We start from the raw sequence: 23,583 nt of genomic DNA, 5'->3' as shown, positions 1-23,583 counted from the left end.
ATTTTTAACTTCAGCTATAAAATATGTAAATCTGGTCATTGTTTTCTCATTTTTTGTACATGTGGGCAATTGTCCTTTAGTCTGTGTCTCTGCATTAGTCAAGCTTTCACCTTTGGCTTTGGGTTTTTTCCTATAGCTTCTAAGACCTGTGGGAAGATACTAAGGCCTCCTTTGAGGTTAGGTCTGGATTTCCTAATCTGTTAGGAAAAACTCTACCAAGGATCTTATTTTAATTAGTTCTCCTAGCTTAGAGGGCTGCCGGTATTTTTTCACCGCAGAGAACATTTCTGTAATGCGACCTTGTTTCTTTTATAATTTAGTTGAAATGCCTTTTAATCACATCCCACCCTCACCAACTATTCTGAGATTTTACAGTGAGCCTGCCCTTTATCAGCCTTCCATACTGGAGTGTTAAAGGCTATTTAACAGCCACGGGCTTGTTTCTTGAGCAGGACACATGGAGCTAGAATAGGTTATTGTGATCGAATCGTTTATGTATACTAAATATGCTACTAATTAGTGAGGAGCCAGGTGCACTTCTTTTCCATCCCTTTCTAAACAATCGCTTGCACTCCATCTGCAAAGAGAAATGCCACTCTGGCAAAACTCTCAAGTCATATGTATTTGGGTGGCCCGTTTGCTTCCAGCTTATGACCATCTAAGCTTTCTGTGCTCCAGCAAAGAAACTTTCACAGTAAAGGGTGTAACTTGTGCTCCTAAACAGTTAAGGGTAAGGAGCAAAGCTAAGAGCCTAAGGGTGTAGAGAACGTGAAGCGTACAAAAGCAAGCTCAAAACAAACCAGCATCACGGCTCCTCAGATGAAAAGATGGGGGCCCTGAAAAGGGCCTTTTGTTGACCAAAGAGCGCGAACACTCAGCCGCCGAAGCCGTAGAGAGTGCGTCCCTGGCGCTTGAGCGCGTAGACCACGTCCATGGCGGTAACAGTCTTGCGCTTGGCGTGCTCTGTGTAGGTGACAGCGTCCCGGATTACATTTTCCAGAAACACCTTCAGCACCCCGCGCGTCTCCTCGTAGATAAGACCAGAAATACGCTTCACACCTCCACGCCGGGCTAGACGGCGAATAGCGGGCTTCGTAATGCCCTGGATGTTATCGCGCAGAACTTTGCGATGACGCTTAGCGCCCCCTTTTCCAAGGCCCTTACCGCCTTTGCCACGACCAGACATGCCGAAAACCCGGAGGATTAACAAAGATTAACTTCCAGGCCTCCCAGATGCAGGCCTTTATACGTCCGTTGGCGGACCGAACTGAGAACCTGAAGAAAGGTAGCGGGAAGTCCCGCCCCGGGAGGGGGGAGGGGAATTTGACCAAAAAAAAAAAGCCTTTTTTGTTCCTTTGTACTGTGTTTCACACTGTGGCAACTATTTTGTTACCGTGTTTAAGGCTTTAACAATTGCTTTTGAATGCGAACGCAAAACATAAATATCGTGGAAAAGGGTAAAACTCGTTATCTCACCACACATAGATCATTGCTGGTAGCTAATTTCGTATCAATATTTTGGTGAACAGATAAAAACACATATTCCTTCAAAGAAAATGTATGCAATGCCTCAAATGGCATTTTGGAACCTCTTTGATTACATTTTAACCAATTTCCCTTATTTAAAGAGAAAATACATTTTTTATGTCTGCTTGTTATTCTTATGAATGCTCTTTAATACAGTTTTAACCAACTCCCTAGCAGCCAGTTTTTTTTTTAAATAAATCATTTTTTTCCATTTAAGAAAAATTTACTTCTTCACTCTACTTGGGTATATACTATACTGACATTTCTAATGAAGGATAGCAGAATACACCACTCCCAAATATCCTTTAGCATAAGAATTATTTTGAGCGGATTGTTTCTGAGAAAAAGCAGATACAGAAGCTCTAAAAACAGAATAAAATTTACCCCTTTTTAAGGGAAATTTACATTTATTTGAGAAATCTCCATTTGTAAGGGTACTCACTCAATGTGCCAGGAAGAGAAAGATAACTCACAAGAAACTTACCAATGGAGAAGGTGCAGGATTTAATCGGCCTCCCCTTGTTTACTGTGCTCTTCTGGGTCACCTCCTACAACAGCCCCCCCCCACACACACACCCATGTCTTTTGTCTTTAGCTGAAGATGATATTTAAAGTGGCGGTTCGGGCCACTTCTGGGAGTTTTACTTAGTTCCCCTCTGTTTATTCCATGTATACATGAGACGTACACAGTATTACACTTTGTTTTTCTCTTGTTAGTCTGTTTTTTTTTTTTTTAATTACAGCAGGGTGTCAGCCACAGAACCAGTGAAACTAATGTTTTCATATAAACAATTGAAATAGTAAGCATAGATAAAGGTCTGGAAGAGGAGAAATTTATAAAAACCACAAAAAACAACCTTAGGGGAAATGCATTGTTTGGGAGCCTCAGAGATTCGTATTGTTGAAGGCTCCCTAATTCTCTATACTTAGTGTCTGCCCCTTGTCCAGAGTCCCTGCCTTCTTCCAAGTTACTGGTCCCCAAAATCATTCAGTGTCTTCATTATTCCACCAGGTAATTAATATCCATTAACATCAGTAGCATTTATTTAAATGTGAGACTGTTGCTAGACTGGAGAAGGAAGTAGGAGGTACACCAAATTAATAAGGTCATGCAGATCAATTTTTTTTACAGATAAATTAATATCATGAAGTGAAAAGGCAGTGTAACTCTTTACAACTGGTCTTTGCTCGTTGGACCCCTCTGATATTTAGGCTCCTTCCTCCAGTTTAGCTACTTTGAAGTTATTCATTTGAAAATCCCTACATTTTCCTCCATGTGATCTCATCCTTGTTTAACTTTCAACTTCTTTTTTGCCTTTATTTATATCACTTATTTAGTTTATAAGGATTTTTATTATTATAAAATTAACAGAATTTTTCGGACTATATTTTATGGGCTTATCATTGAAATAGGATCTGGGGATATGCAAATATGAATAAAACCCAGTCTCCACTCTAAAGGAATTTGTACACTAATGGATAAGATACCAAAAGTGTGCAGAATGAGCTCCCCAAAATGTGCCACATTTGCACATTGATTATTTTGAGGTAAAGGCAATTGAGATCCTGCAATCTCAAGATAAATTTCTGCCCCTCCCTTAACTACTTAGAAGGATTTGAATTGGGGGTCTTTCCCACTATGAGAATTATTACTGGAGAAAAATTTTATCTGAGTGAGCCAGCTGCATGGCAGGGCAAACTAATTACCCAATATTTGATTTTCCTCTTATTGTCCATGTGAATTATCCTCTTGTGCTTGGAAGCCACTAAGCCATTCCTTAGCTCAGGAAGGCATATTTACCTTTCTGTTTTTGAACTTCTCATGTATGTGGGGTTTCCGTATGTATGAAATTAAACTTGACTTTCTCCTGTTAATCTATCTCATGTCAATTTGATGATTAGACCAGCTAAAAGAACCTTAGAAGGGTAGAGGAAAATCCTTGCTCCCCGACAATATATAACAAATCTATTATGGGAAGATACTGTTAGGTTCTTTCATGGTAGTCCAGAGTCTGCAGAAATGGAAATTAATGGGAAGACCAACTCCAGGAATAAAGTTTAAATAATACTTTCATAAATCTTGTGCTACTAAAATTGAACTGTACCTCTTATGAAAACAACTATACAATATAAACTATGGAGTCCTAAAAAGTTCTTCAGGATCTAATTGAAATTAGAAATATCTAAATTATTTTGGCAAGATTTTTGGAAAGTTTTGTTATCTCCATTTTTAAATACAAGTTTTACTTTTTTCTGATTATGTAGATAGTAAAGAACAGTAAGTGCTTTATCCAATGAAGTTGGGTTAATAGTCCATTAATTTAAAAAACTCAGTTAACACGTGGAATTATAAGCAATGACATATCACACTTGAATATTTTATTTTATTTAAAACAAAAATTTGTATTCATTTATCAACTATTTGATTATAGGTTCATTGATTTTATCAATCAAAACCACATCAATAATTGTAAAGGCATTATTTTAACAATGTGGTGGTTCTTGCCATGGGGAATAGAATGATGCAATGAAGCAAGTGTTAGTAACTGCATGATCAATATCAAAAACGATGATAACAACAGCATATTTTATTATTGAAAGAACTCATAGGCCTTCCTTGGAGCTGTATCACTTACTCTACTTGACAGTTCTACTTCTGAGATATAGTTGTTTAAAATATACAGACTCAAGTAATGCAGATGACTTTCTTTTCTTAATTTTTTTATTTTTTGGCTGCGTCGGGTCTTAGTTGCGGTGCTCGGGATCTTTTGTTGCGGCGCGCGGGCTTCTCTCTAGTTGTGGCGTGCCGGTTTTCTCTCTCTAGTTGCAGAGCGCGGGCTTAGTTGTCCAGCAGCATGTGGCATGTAGGATCTTAGTTCCCTGACCAGGGATCGAACCCGCGTCCCCTGAATTGGAAGCCGGATTCTTCACAACTGGACCACCTGGGAAGTCCCGCAGATGAGTTTTTAAGAGGGAAAAATTGAATAATTAGATTCACTGAAATCAGGATTCGGGTCTTCCAACATCAAATAATGAAGCCAAAAAGAAAAGGGAAAAAAGGTAACATTTACGTCCTGTTTGTGACTGCTGAGGTCACTTTTATTCCAATGAATATTATTTACATGTGATTGAGGTTCAGATTTAAATATAGGATATACTGGGAATTCCCTGGCAGTCCAGTGGTTAGAACTAGGCCCTTCCACTGCAGAGGGCCTGTGTGTGTGTGTGTATAAAACAAATATTTCAGGAGACTCAGAAAACCTATTCTAATGGACTAGGAATGCCATAGAAATTCATTTTCATTAAAATGTATTCATAAGAAATTGTATGTATTCATAAGAAAATGTATTCATAAGAAATTCATTTTCATTAAAATGTATTCAAAATGTATTCATGAGCTGATGTGGAGAGGAACTGAAGGCCCTCTCTAGCTAGGGTGACTTGGTGATCTGAGAGAAGGTGAGAGAGATGATGGTGGGGTAAAGGGAAAGCAAAAATCACTGACAGCACTAGGACTATAAGAACCTGATAAGTGATTTACAATGTCGACCTTTCCTATTTAAGACACACCCTCTTCCTAATGCAGTTCCAAACCGCCTTTACTTCACCATCATTGATGTAAACAGTCCATTATGAAATGTGTTCTCTGCCTGAAGTTACTTTTAAACAAGTAGTTTACCTGTCTGGATTACTACCCCATTCCCATTTAGGAGGATGTGTGGTGCACAGTAAGACTGAATTGAATTAGAAGGGAAGGTAAGCCAAAGTCGGATGGTGCTAAGTTTTTTTTTATCTCAGATGGACACTTGCCCCTGTAGAGGAATCACAGGGATGTTAATTTTGCTCATAAGTTTAACCTAAATTATGTAAGCAAATGTTTTGCTTTTTGGAAGGCATTTAAGGTACTCTGGGGAAAATAACCTAGATGCAAATGACTTAGCCAAACTTTGTTCTAGGATTAATTTTCAACAGCATCCTGCTTTCCAAAACAATGTGACTTTGAAAGCACAGCTCCTTTTGTTGATAAGATGGGTGGCTCTGAAAAGAGCCTTTTGGTTTGGAAAGATTTGAGTTGCAAAGAACGACGTACTTCTACTTGCCCTTGGCCTTGTGGTGGCTCTCGGTCTTTTTGGGCAGCAGCACCGCCTGGATGTTGGGCAGAACGCCGCCCTGAGCAATAGTGACTTTACCCAGCAACTTGTTGAGCTCCTCGTCGTTGCGGATGGCCAGCTGCAGGTGGCGCGGGATGATGCGCGTCTTCTTGTTGTCGCGGGCCGCGTTGCCCGCCAGCTCCAGGATCTCGGCCGTCAGGTACTCCAGCACGGCCGCAAGGTACACCGGCGCGCCGGCCCCGACCCGCTCGGAGTAGTTGCCCTTGCGGAGCAAGCGGTGCACTCGGCCCACGGGGAACTGGAGCCCGGCCCGCGAGGAGCGAGTCTTGGCCTTGGCGCGAGCTTTGCCTCCTTGCTTGCCACGTCCAGACATACTGAAAGTAGAAACCCACCAATATGAGTTAGGTCTGAATAGATACAGCGAGAGCTACTCTACTTATAATTTTCACTGGGCGCGAAAATGAAGGTGTACCATTGGCTAAAACTAGTTTTATTTAACCCAATGAAATCGGATTTTGAAATACACCTATTTTGATTGGACAAAACTGTTACGTGCTGTTTCCAGGATTCACCACCAATCAGACGCTCGACTTTACTCACTGCCTCCTTTGTTTAAGAAGCTGTGAAGGAAGAGGGCTCAGCCTGTTTCTTGTTCTTCCTGTTATTTTTGAACTGCTTGGCAGTTAACTCCGCACCATGCCTGAACCCTCCAAGTCTGCTCCGGCCCCGAAGAAGGGCTCCAAGAAGGCGGTGACCAAGGCTCAGAAGAAGGACGGCAAGAAGCGCAAGCGCAGCCGCAAGGAGAGCTACTCCGTGTACGTGTACAAGGTGCTAAAGCAGGTCCACCCGGACACCGGCATCTCGTCCAAGGCCATGGGCATCATGAACTCGTTCGTTAACGACATCTTCGAGCGCATCGCGGGCGAGGCGTCGCGCCTGGCGCATTACAATAAGCGCTCGACCATCACCTCCAGGGAGATCCAGACGGCCGTGCGCTTGCTGCTGCCCGGCGAGCTGGCCAAGCACGCCGTGTCCGAGGGCACCAAGGCCGTCACCAAGTACACCAGCTCCAAATGAGCCAGGCCGCAGCGGAGCGAGCGGTAAGGCTAGGCCCACACCCCAAAGGCTCTTTTCAGAGCCACTCAATCTTCTGAAGAGAAGTGGCACTCACTTTATGCAGCAGGTGTTTGTTATTTGGTGCAAAGTATAACAAGTTCTGCGATTCCTTTTATTTTTTTTTTTTGGTCTTTAAACAGATTTATTTTCTGGCAGTTCTGGAAGCTAGAGGGCCAAGATTTGCTGTCAGCAGGGGTGGTTTATTCTGAGGCTTCTCTCTTTGGTTTGCAGATGGTCATCTTTTCTGTCTTCATTTAGTCTTCCTTCTGTTCGCGTTTCCTCATTTTCATCTTGTTAGAAATTACTTCCACTACAATGTAGGTGGTGCTGCAGCAATACTCGAGATATTTTTATATGTTTTTATGTCGAGAAGGGGGAGGTTCATTATCCGACACATGTAGTGAAGAAGGCAAAATGCACTTTGTCCCAAAGGAAAATCCGCTCGCCTTTAAGTTTGAACCCGGCAGAAGTTTTTGCTAACAATGGCTTGAGCGCTCTATCCTTAACTTTTTTTTTTTTTTTTTGTGGTACGCGGGCCTCTCACTGTTGCGGCCTCTCCCGTTGCGGAGCACAGGCTCCGGACGCGCAGGCCCAGTGGCCATGGCGGCATGTGGGATCTTCCCGGACCGGGGCACGAACCCGTGACCCCTGCGTCGGCAGGCGGACTCTCAACCAGTGCACCACCAGGAAAGTCTTCCATCCTTAATTTTAACGTGTACATACCTGACTAATGAATTGCTTGGCACACAGTAAGAAAGGTACCAATCGTCTGATTAACTTATGTTTTCTTTGGGGAGAGGTGCTGGCTCTCCTCCCCTTTCCCTGGGTTTGGGTTTGCCAAATATTAAGTTAGAAAGGCAGAAGAAAAACAAATGGAAGTGAGAATCCAATTCAAATTATCGCACACATCAACCAGGTGCCACGTTTATCGATAGCCAATCCAGACGCTGCGCGCGCAGTTTGAAGTTTACCAACGGTGTCCCTCGTGAGTCTATCCTAATTGGGAGATTTCTGGGCCACGCGGCTTTGTTGGAAGAACTCTGCCACTTTCTCCACTCCCTAATTTCTCTGAGTGAAATTTCTCTGTATGGGAGAGATTAGGTCCTACTCCTACCTATACTATGAGGATCCTCTCCATGTTTTCTTTCTTTCTGCATGTCACTTGCATTTACTGTTTCTCTATTAATCGGAATAAATTTTTTAAAAATAGAGAAGGGCTGTTTCCCTACCCTCAGTTCGGGAAACCAAAATCCATCTCTTCATTTTAGACCCTTAGGAATGAATGGCATATTTAAAACTATTTTAGTCTTTACAGGGAATCAGCATGGAAATGCTTCCCCAAAAAAGTATGTTATTCTACAAAGTGACCACTTGATGTAAAAATTACCATTTGTTCATATTGCATATGAAAATACATAGGTGACCTAATATATTTAATTTGCAGTATGCCAAGACAAATGAGTGACTAGCCATGAAAAGTCTCTTAAGGACTAAAGTGTTACGACGGGGAAACTACTTTGAATCTTTGCTTAAGGGCTTACATTCAGAATTAATAAGTATGACCTACATATTTGCAAAGTGTATTATATTATTTTTTCTAGGTATTTATAATTTCAAATTTCTGACCTTTTATATTAGGCATATTAAAAAGAATAATTTTAATGTATGTTATAATAAAAGATAGAGACAAAATATTTCCCAGAGGATTTCCTCATGTGCTTAGAATGAAGAAAAATATCCATTAATAAATTAAGGGATTTTTTTAAATATGTTTGAATTCTTTAAAAAATGACTTTTTTTTTTTTTTTTTTTTTTTTACGGTACATGGGCCTCTCACTGTTGTGGCCTCTCGTTGCGGAGCACAGGCTCTGGACGCGCAGGCTCAGTGGCCATGGCTCACGGGCCCAAAAAATGACTTTTTATATCGTGTCTGCTTTAATTTCTAAAGTCCTTGCACATGTCCAAGAAAAAAAAAAGAAAACTATAAAGTTACACCTCATTTAATACTAGGAATATGTATATGTGATGTGACTCTGGAGTTGCACCTAAAATATAGCTCAGATATATCAGTGTCTTTTACTAGTTGGTTCTTGTGGAACAGTGTTTTGAGAATATGAACTGTATAAAAATATCCCACTCAAATTCGGTACGTGACATTGTATAAATGTAACACTGGACTTTTAAAAAATAATTTTTTAAAGAAATTTTATGTGCATAACATTGCTAAGTTAATTTTATTTTTTGCCTTATTTTCCTCATGTGTGGAATGAGACCGACAAATACTACCTCAGATGCTCATTGTATTTATTTATTTTTGGCTGTTTTGGGTCTTTGTTGCTGCGCGTGGTCTTTCTCTAGTTGCGGCCAGAGGGGGCCACTCCTTGCTGCGGTGCACCGTCCTATCACTGCGGTGGCCTCTTCTGCTGCGGAGCATGGGCTCTAGGCACGCGGGCTTCAGTAGTTGTGGTACGCGGGCTCAGTAGTTGTGGCTCGCAGGCTCTAGAGAGCAGGCTCAGTAGTAGTGGTGCATGAGATTAATTGCTCCGCGGCGTGTGGGATCTTCCCGGACCAGGGCTGGACCCCCTGTGCCCTGCATTGGCAGACGGATAATCACTGCGCCACCAGGGAAGCCCTTAAAAAATAATTATTGATATTAATTTGATTGTATTAATTTGATTGTAGCTTCGTTTTAATTTAATTCTTCCCCAACATTTTAAACTGATATCTTGAAAATAAACTAGTGAAATATTAAGATAACTCTGTATGTTTTAATGTATTTGTATTTGGCCAAATAGCTGTATTTGACCAAAAATCTTAAGAAATTGAAATTCAATGCTGCCTGCAATTAAAATAATTATACCATAATATGAGTGTGTGCATGTATGTATATATATTTATGCATATATATATAATATACACATAAAATATGTTTTATTTATACACACATTACTAAAATATGTTATATTTTAATTTTCCAACACTCTTACTCCAAGAGGGTGACAAAAAATATAAAAGCATTGACTGTCTAGTGTCTGGTTATTTTAGGCTCTTGGTACAGAGCAGTGAGATGGAGAGTAGAGAGCCAAACCTTTGAGATTTTTAGCTATACCATTCCATTAGCCAGGATACACTTTATACATGCACACATATATATTAAGTTTTAATTTCTATTATATTTTTATTATATTTAATGGAATTAATAGAATAATCAGAAAGTGGAGAGTGTTGGAAAAATTAAAAGTTCATTTTCTTTTAAAATAACTGGTGTACAGATGATAATGACTGGGAGAATCATTTGGGACAATGCATTGCAAAAAGAAAACCTAGTAAGAGCATCGTCATGTTTATGAGCTGTGGACTATATTAATTCTTCCAAAAGCTCAAAGTGAAATATTAAAATTACTAATGTATTATGTGTATCTTAGAAATATATATCTGGATAAAAGTCCATTGTATGTTTTATAAAATTTTTAATAATACTGTTTTTTAAACACATTGTTTAGATAAGCAGCCCCAAATCTAGTAAATTAACCTTGGTGAGGTGAAATTTTATATGGCAGAGAAGAGTGAAGCTATCAGCTCAAGAAGAAAAGTGAGTTTGATTGAAAAAAAAAATTTATTTGGGGATAAGATAAAGGACTTTCTGTGAAAAGAGTAACAGGCACTTAGCGTTTAAAAACAGGGTTTTTAATCTATCATCATAGTGTTCTCAAAGTCATCTGATGCAGCCAGGTGCATCACGCAAAACCCTGGTATGGAGATTTCCACCTCTATTCAAGAAACTAAATTCCTTGAAGAGGAACTGATTACAAGTTTTGAGACAAGGGAAATTCTGATGGGTCTAGAACACCATGCTCACTGAAAGCAAGGATGATCTCCCATGTTTGGAGTAACAATAGAGTTAAGATGAGAGTGGCAAGAAAGCCCGAAAGAATCCCCATGGTGTAAGTAGTGCTAACTTGAGAATTAAAACTAAACAAACAGAACAGTTGTAGTTTACTGGAATAGATTCAGCATGTAAAAGCCATGAATCCATAATAAGCAATTGGGACAAATACTGTGATGAGCTGAATAAGAAGTTTACCTGGTGTGTCTCACTATTCATCTTTTCCAAAGTCTTTGTGCCCTGTGTCACTGAGATGAGCATCTTCTTCTCCAGAAAGCGCCTGGCTTTACAGTCTTAAGGTTCTGTTGTACTTATATTAGGGGAAACTCCACCTCCTGCAATGCTATAGGATCAAGTCTCAAAAAAGAGCTCCCTGAGAAACTCGCTGATGCTTTGTTCAATAAAATTTCAGGAGAGCAAATTGCATTTTAATGATTGCCATTGTTGGAAATCAATCCAAACACTAATTCCCAAGGCATTCTCAAATTGTCCTTTGTACCAGCTTCTGCCACAGCCATCCCCAACACTACCACCAACAATGTGGTTACTAAATAAATAAATAAAATGTTAGCTTTCTCTTTGTCCTAAAGGCAGTGATTCTCAAAATGTGGTCTGGGGACCCCTGGGGGTCCTTGAGATCCTTTATTTTTTTTTTCTTGCCTTACGCGGGCCTCTCACTGTTGTGGCCTCTCCCGTTGCGGAGCACAGGCTCCAGACGCGCAGGCTCAGCGGCCATGGCTCACGGGCCCAGCCGCTCCGCGGCATGTGATATCTTCCCGGACTGGGGCACGAGCCCGTGTCCCCTGCATCGGCAGGCGGACTCTCAACCACTGCGCCACGAGGGAAGTCCCCTGAGATCCTTTTAATGGGTGTGTGAAGCTAAAATTATTTTCATAATTATCCTGAAATTTATTTAAAAGATACTTGCAAAATATAGAACAGTGCTAATCTTCTTACTAATTTTTTAATTTTGAAAAATGTAGCTATCTTCATAAAATATGTATGTTGAAAAGGCTTTATTGTAATTTTTAAATGAATTAATAAAACAAATATTCTTTCAGTTTTAACTTCTAATAAGGTAAATATCAAATAGTAGTAACCTACAGAAACACAAATTCTTTGGATCCTCAATACTTTTAAAACGTGCATGGGTCGAAAACTCTGAGAACTGCTGCCTTAATAAATTATGTCACACTAGAACTGTTTGATTTACTGTTTTTCAAATTATTTGGAAATAATTTCCTGTGTGCTTATGCTACCATCTGAATACACAGATCCATTTGCTTCATTTTGCTGTTATGTTTAGGGATTTGGCTTTTTAAAATTTAACCTTATCCTTACATAAAGTATTTTTACATAGTTCCAAGGTCAAATCAAGGTATGTTCAAAGAGGTCTTTCTCCTTTAGCCTATAGCCTCTCTCATAACAATTTTTAATGTTGTGGTTTAACTTCCAATTATTTGTTTGTTAATTATAAGCATACATTTGTGTATTCTTAGTTCCCCTCTATTATATTTTTTAATATTTATTTATTTATTTGGCCGCCTCGGGTTTTAGTTGTGGCATGCGGGATCGTCGTTGAGGCATGCGGGATCTTTCATTGTGGCGTGCAGGCTTCTCTCTAGTTGTGGTGTGCGGGTTTTCTCTCTCTAGTTGTGGCGCACAGCCTCCAGGGTGCGTGGGCTCTGTAGTTGTGGTGCGGGTTCCAGAGCGCGTGGGCTCTGTAGTTTGCGGCACGCGGTCTCTCTAGTTGAAGGGTGCGAGCTCAGCAGTTGTGGCGCACCAGCTTAGTTGCCCCTTGGCATGTGGGATCTTTAGTTCCTTGACCAGGACGGAACCAGCTTCCTCTGCATTAGAAGGCAGATTCTTTACCACTAGAACACCAGGGAAGTCCCAGTACCCCTCTACTAGATAAACAGTAACATCTTACACATAATTTTCTCTACCTTGGGTTTTTTTTGTTTTTGTTTTTGTTTCCTTTAAAATATATATCCTGAAGATCATTCCACAATAGTATATGGAGATTTTCTTCCTTTCTTATTTTCTAGCTGCCTAATACCCTGGGCTTTCTTCTTTTTCTGATTCTTGGCTCTGTAATTCATTTTCTTGCTAGCTGCCTGACCCTTCAATCAGATGTTTTCTAGTTGTTCTAGGCATCAGGGTTTATCTGAGTTGCCTACTCTACTATTACTGGACATAGGATCAAGGTATAGTATTTGTTAAAATGTTTTTTTAAATGTCAACCCATAAATTACTCTAGGACTTCCAATCCTTAAAATCTTTAAAATGCAGTTGTGTAAAATTGATATGGGTCACTGCAGGCATACCCTCTGGTCCAGTGATAACTCAATTTCTTGCTAACGATGCTCAAGTTAGCACATCAGTTGCCATAGTGGGTTAGTTGTTCATGATCAAAGAAGTGAGATGGTGAATTGAATGTAAATAAATACTAGTCACAGGACTAGAGGAAGAGACTAAACACTGTATTGTTGGTTCAAGAAATCAGGTTTATAAATTTGAAGAAATCAATAACTTTTATGAAGTGTCTGTGAAGCTCAAAATTTAAACACACAGAGATTAACTGCAATACCTTATCAGTAAATGGTAATAGGATATACCTTAAAAAGTATAGGTTATATTTGAGTCAAATCTCTTGAAGTTTAGACATTTCATTCTGGCTCCATTTTTTGCAGTGTCCACACCAAAGAGCTTAACATTCAAACACCTTCACCTCACTGTCAAGGATATTTTTATCAAAGCTACCATCTCTTCAGTCACATCTTTTTTTCCTTGAACTTTCGCTTATGCCTTGTTTTCCAGAGCTACATCCATCACTTCGTGCTTGAGAAGGGATCCTTCTGAAGTCATCAGAACAATTAACCTCATCAGAGCACTCAGAATGACATCTACTATGGATTCTCCGCTTCTGCCATCCTGACAATCCTCTGATATATTTTTGTTGGAACCAAAATCTTGGTGGAGGGAAATCCCTGAACAACATCCTGACTTCTTAAGGTGGGATGCTTATCTCCTTAGGCTACGTCAGACTGTAGTTGTTGCTTACTTCAAGCCTAGTGTTAAATTTTCACAGTGGCCACACCATGGAACATAGACCTCTACAAACCACAAACCATGACTTTCAATAATTTTTCAGCTGTAATTTGATGGAGTTAAGAAATATAGAAGAATACATACCATTAATCTGCACCGTGCCCTGCTGCTCCAGTGTCCCGGACCTCAGTCCATCCTATGTAGGAAGATGATAGCCTGCAATAGAACTTTAAGGCCACTCTCATTCCATACCTATTTTCTAGATGAACAAACTGATGCACAGAGAAGGGGAGTATTTTGTCTAAATAGCTAGAGGATCAATGACAGTTTATAAGCCTCATGGTAGTGGCCATCAGTATACAAATGATAGATTTTGTGGTCTTTTGTTATCATCAAACTAAATTCTTTCAAAACAAATGGAGATGACTCATTCGTATTTGTTTTAATAGTGAAAAAGATGCCATTCTTTATCTGGAAAAAAAATAAAAGTTTCTCCCTCTTGTTCCCAAGAACAGGAAAAAAAAAAAAAAGTCAATTTTTTTTTTTTTTTCTGGGAGAATACTGGTCGGATTCTCTTTGGAGGGTCCTATAGCTCTACCCTATCATCATCGTACAATTAATAACTTTTGCCTTTCCTGTGGGAAACAAGCACGTATAGCAAAGTCTGCCTGTTGATTATAGTACTGAAATTAAGACGAACTAAGCTCTGTCTGTAACTTTTCCAGAAGACAGTGTTTGAAAATTGCAACTTATACTCACACAATGCTTGCAGACACCCTGTATTTCAATTGTTGGAAATATGTACCACCAAGGAGCAGAGAGAAACCTGCCCCCTGAAATCGTGCCACGTGAGACATGGACTTGTTATATCTCTTAACTGACCATTATTTCTGCCTTGAAAGCAGTAATGAAATAGACAAGAAGAGGCCTCTCCCTGAAGCAGCAGCCCCCCCTGGGAAGACCCTTTATACTCATTCTCCCAGAGGGTCACCAATCCAGGTTTGCCCAAGTAAAAGGCTAAAGTATCACTGTGGATGAGACCTGAATGCTGCTTAATTATTTGCAATAGAAACAATGTAGTTATTTTTAAAGTAGACATTTAAACGTTAACCTATCCTTATTCTTAGTTTCTTTTGTCCTCCTCATTCCAAAGAACCAAAACTAGGCCTAGTCCGGGGAAGGTAGTCATACACCCCTGATTTCTATTGGCTGTTCTATTTAAAGTAAGGCAGCTATTATGGGGAGAATTTTATCTGCCTCCCCCCACCTCGGTAAACCCTCAGAATGTAACCATATTTAGGGATAGAGTCTTTAAAGAGGTAATTAAATTAAAATGAGGTCCTTGGAAAGTGGTTAGGTCCTACTCCAATATGACTAGTGTCCTTTTAAGAAGAGGAAATTTGGACATAGGCAAGTACAGAGGGAACACATGTGAAGATAGAGGGGGAAAGATGGCCGTCTACAAGCTAAGGAGAGAGGCCTAGAACCCATCTTTCTCTCACAGCCCTCAGAAGTAAACAGCCCTGCTGGCACCTTGATCTCAGACTTCTAGACTCCAGAACAGTGAGAAAACAAATTTCTGTTTTTTCAGCCACTCAGACTGAGGTACCTTATTATGACAGCTTTAGCAAACTAATAAAGCAGCCAATATGTTACGATAATATTACAATCCCAATCCTCTGTCTCTTTAGCTGTAGACCAAAGATACCACTAGCACTTACCTCATTAGATTGGCAAAATAAATTAGATAATGCACAGTATCCAAAGATAGTACACACTTAATAAATGACAGCCAATAACTACTGTGATTTTTTTCCCCTATATGCCAAAAGCAAGATGTAAGTGCCACACAGTTTACTGCTTAAGGGCAGATCCTTGAGTGAAGAGCCATGACGTAAACTCTGACATTCAATAATCCCTCAAATGACAAAATATTAGAGCAGATGAAATGAAGAACTTCCAGATGTACTGGAGATAAGCAAGAGAAATACATGAACGGGAATAAAATGCTGAAAATAGCAAAACCAAATAGAGCACCAAAGGAAGGTCATTCTGATAATCTGAATTAATAAAGAACCTACTCTAAAGCAGCCTAAACAGGTGGAAGGAACATAGGCCCTGGAAAACCTTTTGTGACTGAAGTTCTGCCCAATGCTTGTCAGCTGGTTGTCTTGGATACTACCTCAGTGAGCCTGTGTGTATGATCAGGCCACACAAGATGGCTGTTCTCTTGCTCTCTGTACATCCCCTGATCGAACAGTCCCTGCTTCACCTCACCCTACTCACAGGACTGACCTTTCCTCTTAATCATAGAGCTTATCAGTATCTGCTTAAGTGTTTGCCCCTGCTCCAACCAGAAATTTTTCTGATTCTTAGAACAGAACGGCTCCAGCATGCTGGGTTATTAAAGGGAAATATCTGCCCCCTTGATGGCTGTTAACCAAAGGGACAGTGAGGGATGTCCTCCTCTGCTGGTTTCCCCGGTAACTGATAAGCTCACCTGACATCAGTTCCCCCTATAATTGGTACACGCCCCACCCAACCCCCACCATGAAGACTGCTGCCGTGTCCTGTCTGCTGTTGGTACGGAGTGGGGAGTCACTCTAGAACTTTGCTTCAGACGTGTAAGATCCCCTGCTCAATAAACCATTGATGTCTCTGTTGCTGTCTCCAGGCATTTTTTTTGGTCCCAAGGCTGGGCAATTACAGGACTTGCAGGCCTACAGGGTGCAGCCTAACACTGTGGTTCTTCTGATTACCTGTAAAATGGAGATAATAATAAGGCCCCAGTTTTCTTAGAAGGATTTTATGAGATGATGTACCCTGCTTCCAAGTGTGTTCTTGGGACCCAGGTGAGGTGCACAAATAAAAGTTACTATGAAAAAGACATTACATAGATTTTTTTTTCTTTCAACCAAATAATGATTAAATAATATGAGAAATAAAAATAAGTATAATTTAATAAATGTTCCACCACAAAGTGAGCTTCCCTGGGTCATATAACTTTATATTTCCTGAGTTAGACATATAATAGTGGCTCAATTAAATAGTACATTAATTAAACAATATTTTCTCAGATCTGTACTAAGTATTACTGGGGGCATGGAAAATTATCATAAATAGTATGTGGACTTTGGTGTTTAAAATGTTGAAACAGAAAGTGAAAATATCATTCTCTTTTCTTCTCTCTCTAAATCTTTCTGATTAAGTAACTGGGAAAGCATTAATTTGGTGCTAGCAGATCTTTAAGGCCTTGCAAACACTTGTTAATCCTTGCCCCTTTCCCCAGTCTTTCAACTTCGTAACAAAGAACAAGTTTCAGACTCAAAGTAGTAGACAGCAAATAGCATATAACTGAAATTGAATAATATATACATATATTTACATATTTACATATTGTTTTATAGTTGTATTCTGTTCATGGTCAGAGGCAGGAATTTTCCACTATGGTTGTCTTTTAAAATACATTGATTTCATTTTTTTTTTTTTCTTTTTAGGCTGAGCAGCCCTGCTTGCAGGATCTTAGTTCCCCGACCTGGGATCGAACCTGGGCCCACAGCAGTGAAAGTGCAGAGTCCTAACCACTGGACTGCCAGGGAATTCCCCTAAAGAATATATATTTTTTTAAATATTAAGTAAACAATAGTATAGATTGCACCCTGATACAGAAAAAATCATAAAAGTGGAACTCAAATAACTAACTGAAGTTTGAACAATACTGAATAAAATAAGCAATGTCATAAACCAGTAAATGGCAAAATGGCACTATTGTTATATTTTATACTTCTATATAAATTATAGATCTATATATGTTATATAAATATATAAATTATATATTATAGCATTAATATAACACTACTTATATATAATTGTATATATAAAATGTAATATAATTAATATTTATTATTATTACATCAAACTGTATTTAATATTAACTGCTGTAGGAATTTGGAGGGAGTAATATTATTCTGGAATGTGGCAATCTGGGAAAGTTTCTTGGAAGAGGTATAACAAGATTTGACCTTGAAAGAAAGGATTGCTAAGGTTTCAGTTGGTATATTATCAACTAAATATGTTGGGTAACACATTGTTCCAAAATTGAACAGCTTAAAACAGCAAACATTTATTACCTCATAGAGTTTCTTAGGGTCAGGAATCTGGGAGCAGCTTAGGTGGTAGTCCGATTCAAGATCTCTCACAAAGCTGCAGTCAGGTCATCTAAACTTTAGATTCTAAAGACTTGACTGGGACTGGAGCTTCTAAAGTCCAAGAAAAAGCTTGTTTATAATGCTGTTGGCTGGAGGCCTCAGTACCTCACCATGTGGATATCTCTATAAGGTTACTCATGACAAAGGCTGGCTTCCTTCCTCTGGAACAAGTGATCCAAGAGAGTGGGAGTTATCAAGATGGAAGTCTCTTATCGAATCTTGAAAGTGACATACCATTACTTCTGTCATATCCTGTTGACCGTAATGCTGGAGCAATGTGGGAAGGGCACCAATATTAGAAGGTAGGGGTCACTGGGTGCCATCTTAGAGGCTACTTCCCACAGTTGGCACAGAAGAGTGTGCCTCTCAATCCTCATAGCCATCAGCATTAGCTGGGGAATTTCAAATACCCCAGATGTCCAGGCCCCTCCTCTGATAAATTGAATCAGAATCTCTAGGGGCAAAGCTCTGCAGTAATATATTTTTTCAAAGTTCTCCCAGCGAGTTTGATGCATGATTAAAATTGGGAACCACTGGACACAAGAGGAGTGAGAAACTAGGAACGTAAAAGTGAGAGTGGCCCTTTGATTTTTACCTAGTTACATGGATAATGTACCATGAGAAGAAATATGCGAGATTTCACTCTCTTGGCTTGAGACAAGGGTGGAAATAAGGCCAGAAAAAACTAAAGAAGTTGGAGAAAGGTTAAGATTCAGGAGTGGACACATGTAGTAAATGGTGGGTATGGGTTTGATGTTTGAAAGAACATTATTTGTCAGTGGCTCTTGTTTGTGTGGTCCCTGGTGACCCCCAACTGGAAACAGATTCAAAATCAGTGATTCTTCTACAGGAATTTGCTCAGTTCAGGAGGCTTTGGAGAAGAGGACTATTCTGGAACAAAAAGTAACTGTTGGGAGTAAAAGGCCTGGAGTTCCTATATCTGTAAGGAAGGGTCTGGTACTTCTCTGGGGTCCCTGATGCCCTGACTTGGCCTGGTAGTCCTTCTCTCTGACCTCTCTGAGAGGTTTCAGCAAAGAAGTAAAATGACACTTCCACACAGAGCACCATGCCCATTGTCCTTTTGAAGTCCAGGATCAGGGGTCAAAATGAGTCACAGCTGGGCTTCCCTGGTGGCGCAGTGGTTGAGAGTCCGCCTGGCGATGCAGGGGACACGGGATCGTGCCCCGGTCCGGGAAGATCCCACATGCCGCGGAGCGGCTGGGCCCGTGAGCCATGGCCGCTGAGCCTGCGCGTCCGGAGCCTGTGCTCCGCAACGGGAGAGGCCACAATAGTGAGAGGCCCGCGTACCGCAAAAAAAAAAAAAAAAAAAAAGAGTCACAGCTGATCACCCAAAACCTACAGCTTTCTGCGGGTACTAAGAATTTGAAACATATAAGAATGAAATCCAAAGCCATTATACTGTCATATAAGGTCCTACACATTCTGGAAGGCCCCATTCCCAGCACCGTTTCCCACCTCCAGCTATTTTTGCCACTTCAGTCCCAGTCACATTGGCCACCTGCTGTCCCTTGTCTAACACCAGGTATTTCCCCCTTACCCCACATATACATTCGGGGTCTCTTGTTCCTGCTTCCTTCTGCCTAGAAGAATCTTCCCCCAGTGGCACACTCCCTCGTCTCTTCATCTTTGTTAAAATTTCACCTTCTTGATGAGCATTCTGTGATTATGTTATTTAAAATGGAAGATAAAAAACCCATTCTTTATCTTCCTTTTCTGCTTTGTTTTCCTCCCAAATATTTAATGTTCATTATCTTCTGACACTCTTTTTCTATTGTTGTTTTTGTTATGTGCGTGTCTGTTCCCACATTAGAAAATAAACTCTATCTGTGCATGACTTCCTTTCTGTTTAGTTCATTGATATATTTCTGGCACCTAGAAGAGTTTGTGGGACATAATATGTGCTCAACAAATATTTATTGAAAGAAAAAATGAACTAGAAAACACTGTACGGGCTGAACTTTGAGATTCAGTTTGATAAATGAAGATGACCTTAAGCCTTTCAAATGCCAAATAGATGTATAAGATTTCTTTTTAATATATACAAAATATGTGCATAATAATTCTTAGACATTCACAAAGCAGTCTCACTGATCCTCACAATAGTCATGTGACTAGGAATTGCTGTTATGTCCAGTTTACTGATAGGGAAACTGTGTTTCAGAGAAGCCAAAATCTTGGCCTCATAAAGTAAGTGGCAAATGTTTTAGGAATTGTCCTCCTAATTTCAAGTGTAGGTCCCATGGGTCAATCATAACAGCGGACACAGGTAATGTTGATTAAAAATGAATTATAAGGGAATTCTCTGGTGGTCCAGTGGTTAAGACTCTGTGCTTCCAATGCAGTGGTCGGATATCTAGATCCCACAGGCCATGGTACGCACCCCCCCCAAAAAAATTGTAAAATAAAATGCTAAATACCTAAAGAATACTCTAGAAATAAATCACATTTCCTAGGTCTAATGGAGATAAAGGCATAAAGATATAGGAAAGACTGGGAGGTCCTGGTTTGCATATAGACAGGGTGTATGTGTGTGGGAGAGGTTGAAATAAAAAGGAAAAAAACTCTGCAGAAACTTCAAGAAGGTAAAACAATGCAAGTTGGAATAATCAGAGAGGCGATTAGATTTGAGATTGGCTTTGCAGGACAGACAGGATTTAGATGGTAGAGGAACTGGGGCTTAACAGAAACAGAATGGAGAACAGCTATATGGTACATTTCAGGAAATAACTGTATCTTTCTAGGCCTAATATTAGTCATGTCTTCACTACATCAATAACAATTCTAATTTCATATTCAATGTTAATTGATGTAGTAAAGAAATGAACTAATATTAAACTCCATAAATATTCTGCATGTTTCTAGTGACCTTTTTGAGGCTACAGGGAAGGCAGTCACTGGCTTTTGTCTACAGTTTTGGCTTAACTCTCCTTTGTTCCTGAGCTCATAAGTTCAGCCCCAATTTTGTGCTTTCTATTCCCAGAAGCCCAAGGCCTCCTGTCCTTTAATGGGAAAAGATTGAATAATATCTAGAAAAACAGTAAAGATGTTGGGTTTTACCATCTTAATATCTGATAGTCTGTAGCATGCTTGGGACTTATATTTCCACACTGATTCTTGAGAATGCCTAATTAGCTCTGAAATACGGGCCTAAACACCAGGAGATTGCGCTTCCCCCTTGGAGAAAGATGCCATCCTTCAGGTCTCAAAGATTGCCTTTTCATTTAGAGTTTCCCCCTTATTACAAGGGGAAAAAAGGTAGAGGAAACAAAGTGAGATGAAATGTGGAGCTGACTCAGAAAAGAAACTGATACTCTAAATTCTTTTTCCCAATTAAAAAATTTGACCATGTAAAAATAATAGTGAACAGAAATGTCATTCCCAAAAGGGGTGAAACATTAAAACTTAAGAATGCAGCAGGATCAAATTACATGAAAAATCTAAAGGGGACACTACCTGCTTGTTTTCCTTTAATTCATTTTTTTGGGTGATATTTATAAAGCATATTGAGGGTCAGGGCATGGAATGGCAAGTGTACGACTGCTGAAAAATGATGTAAGATAAGTAAACGTTCAGTTAAAGAGCATTTGAAATTTGCTAGCCACTAACTTAAAGATTGATCCTCAGAGTAAAGCTGAGCTGGACGGTAAGTGAAATAAGCACAATAAAATTCGTTTTGGGTGATGGCTGTAACATGTACAGCTTGTTATCAAGATCATCTTGTTTGAAATGCCACAAACCCAAAATTTAATTTGTTGCACAAATTAAGCAGCATTTACTAAAGGCTTCAGATTAATATTGCTTTTGTCTACCTCTAAAGCTGTTTAAACTAAGTGCCAGTTCTCTTTGGAAAGCGTGGATGGCTCTGAAAAGAGCCTTTGGATATGACAGAACCTGATCAACTGCTCTGCAGCCAGTGGCTCACTTGGAGCTGGTGTACTTGGTGACAGCCTTGGTGCCCTCAGACACGGCGTGCTTGGCCAGCTCGCCGGGCAGCAGCAAGCGCACGGCCGTCTGGATCTCCCTGGAGGTGATGGTCGAGCGCTTGTTGTAATGCGCCAGGCGCGACGCCTCGCCCGCGATGCGCTCGAAGATGTCGTTAACGAACGAGTTCATGATGCCCATGGCCTTGGACGAGATGCCGGTGTCCGGGTGGACCTGCTTCAGCACTTTGTACACGTATACGGAGTAGCTCTCCTTGCGGCTGCGCTTGCGCTTCTTGCCGTCTTTCTTCTGAGCCTTGGTCACCGCCTTCTTGGAGCCTTTCTTCGGGGCAGGAGCGGACTTGGCAAGCTCAGGCATGATGAAGTGGCGTTAACAAAATCCTCGAGAAACAAAGAGTGAGCAAAGGGCGAGGCGAGTCCGTTTCACTTACAACTGCATATTCAAATGACACTTAGTAAAGTTCTATGTCTGATTGGCGAACACTGCTAATGACGTCATTATCAACTTTGTCCAATCAGAACGCGCATTGAAAGGACCGACACGTCTCTTTTAAAACGGAATTACTACTTTACCCAATGGAATAGCTTCTTTTTCGCGCCCAGCTGCAGCTATAAAATGTGCGATTTTCTTCTTTCACCTTAGTTGCTTCTGGTGTAGGCTTTAAAATACTGCATTATGTCTGGACGTGGCAAGCAAGGCGGCAAAGTTCGCGCCAAGGCTAAGACTCGCTCTTCTCGCGCCGGGCTCCAGTTTCCCGTGGGCCGAGTGCACCGCTTGCTCCGTAAGGGCAACTACGCTGAGCGTGTTGGGGCCGGCGCACCGGTGTACTTGGCGGCGGTGTTGGAGTACCTGACGGCCGAGATCCTGGAGCTGGCGGGCAACGCGGCCCGCGACAACAAGAAGACGCGCATCATCCCGCGCCACCTGCAGCTGGCCATCCGCAACGACGAGGAGCTCAACAAGCTGCTGGGCAAAGTCACCATCGCTCAGGGCGGCGTCCTGCCCAACATCCAGGCGGTGCTGCTGCCCAAGAAGACCGAGAGCCACCACAAGGCCAAGGGCAAGTAAGGCCTCAAGAGCAACGCCTTCGAAACCAAAGGCTCTTTTCAGAGCCACCTACTTTTTCTGCGGAGGAGCTGGGACAGTAGTTTCATTTAATTCCATTGTCATTATTGCCTGGGGAAAAGAAATTACTTCATGCAATTAATTTGGCAAGCAGTTTGAGCCACTTTTCGGACTCCTAGTCATGTCCTCGGAATGTCAGGAGGAAGATATCAAGAGCTTTGGTAAGGAAGTGAGTGCAGTGTCAAGATGCAAAATCAAAGTATCTTTAAGGGCCCCTGAGGACAATCAAAACACTTTCTCGGCTTATTTGCAGTATAACTCGACCTCTGCCAGTGCTAAAGTTATGCTCTGTGCCTTGATTCCTGCAATATCAAATTAAAAATAGATGTGTGCAGTGAATTAGGTGGCGCATAAACCGAACAGAAACAGTTGACCTATCTGAACGTGACGCAGGCTTTTGAACTTTAAAAAGTTCTTTGTAGCTAAACACCCAGGAACCAAAATGTCTTAAAAAAACCGTGGACGATTTTGCAGGTTCCTGGATGCAGGTCAAATTTTCTTTGTTGTGTTTTTAAGAGTATGTTTTCCGCTTTGAGTTCCAAGCAGGAGGAAAGGTGAAAACATTTACTGGAAGTAGAAGGCAAGCAATTGTTTC

At 40.6% G+C, this 23,583-nt stretch overlaps 6 protein-coding genes across 6 annotated transcripts in view; 2 read left to right on the top strand and 4 right to left on the bottom strand.

The window, feature by feature from the left end:
• LOC136129040 (zinc finger protein 665-like) overlaps positions 1-23,583 on the bottom strand; it is a 472,691-nt gene that overhangs the window by 187,360 nt on the left and 261,748 nt on the right.
• LOC136129079 (histone H4) lies at positions 875-1,186 on the bottom strand. The gene has a single exon (XM_065885163.1). It carries the CDS (start codon positions 1,184-1,186, stop codon positions 875-877), a length of 312 nt encoding a protein of 103 aa, XP_065741235.1.
• LOC136129066 (histone H2A type 1-D) lies at positions 5,563-6,031 on the bottom strand. The gene has a single exon (XM_065885149.1). The coding sequence runs from the start codon at positions 6,010-6,012 to the stop codon at positions 5,620-5,622; it is 393 nt and encodes a 130-aa protein (XP_065741221.1). The 5' UTR covers positions 6,013-6,031; the 3' UTR covers positions 5,563-5,619.
• On the top strand, positions 6,336-6,716 carry LOC136129073 (histone H2B type 1-N). Its single transcript, XM_065885157.1, has one exon. The coding sequence runs from the start codon at positions 6,336-6,338 to the stop codon at positions 6,714-6,716; it is 381 nt and encodes a 126-aa protein (XP_065741229.1).
• Positions 21,840-22,220, bottom strand: LOC136129077 (histone H2B type 1-L). The gene has a single exon (XM_065885160.1). It carries the CDS (start codon positions 22,218-22,220, stop codon positions 21,840-21,842), a length of 381 nt encoding a protein of 126 aa, XP_065741232.1.
• Positions 22,539-22,931, top strand: LOC136129067 (histone H2A type 1-like). Its single transcript, XM_065885151.1, has one exon. It carries the CDS (start codon positions 22,539-22,541, stop codon positions 22,929-22,931), a length of 393 nt encoding a protein of 130 aa, XP_065741223.1.

This window comes from Phocoena phocoena, chromosome 10 (assembly GCF_963924675.1).
Source record: "Phocoena phocoena chromosome 10, mPhoPho1.1, whole genome shotgun sequence".
Lineage (NCBI taxonomy): Eukaryota > Metazoa > Chordata > Mammalia > Artiodactyla > Phocoenidae > Phocoena > Phocoena phocoena.
Note: the sequence above shows the minus strand (reverse complement) of the source record. Positions and strands in the feature narration are given on the sequence as shown.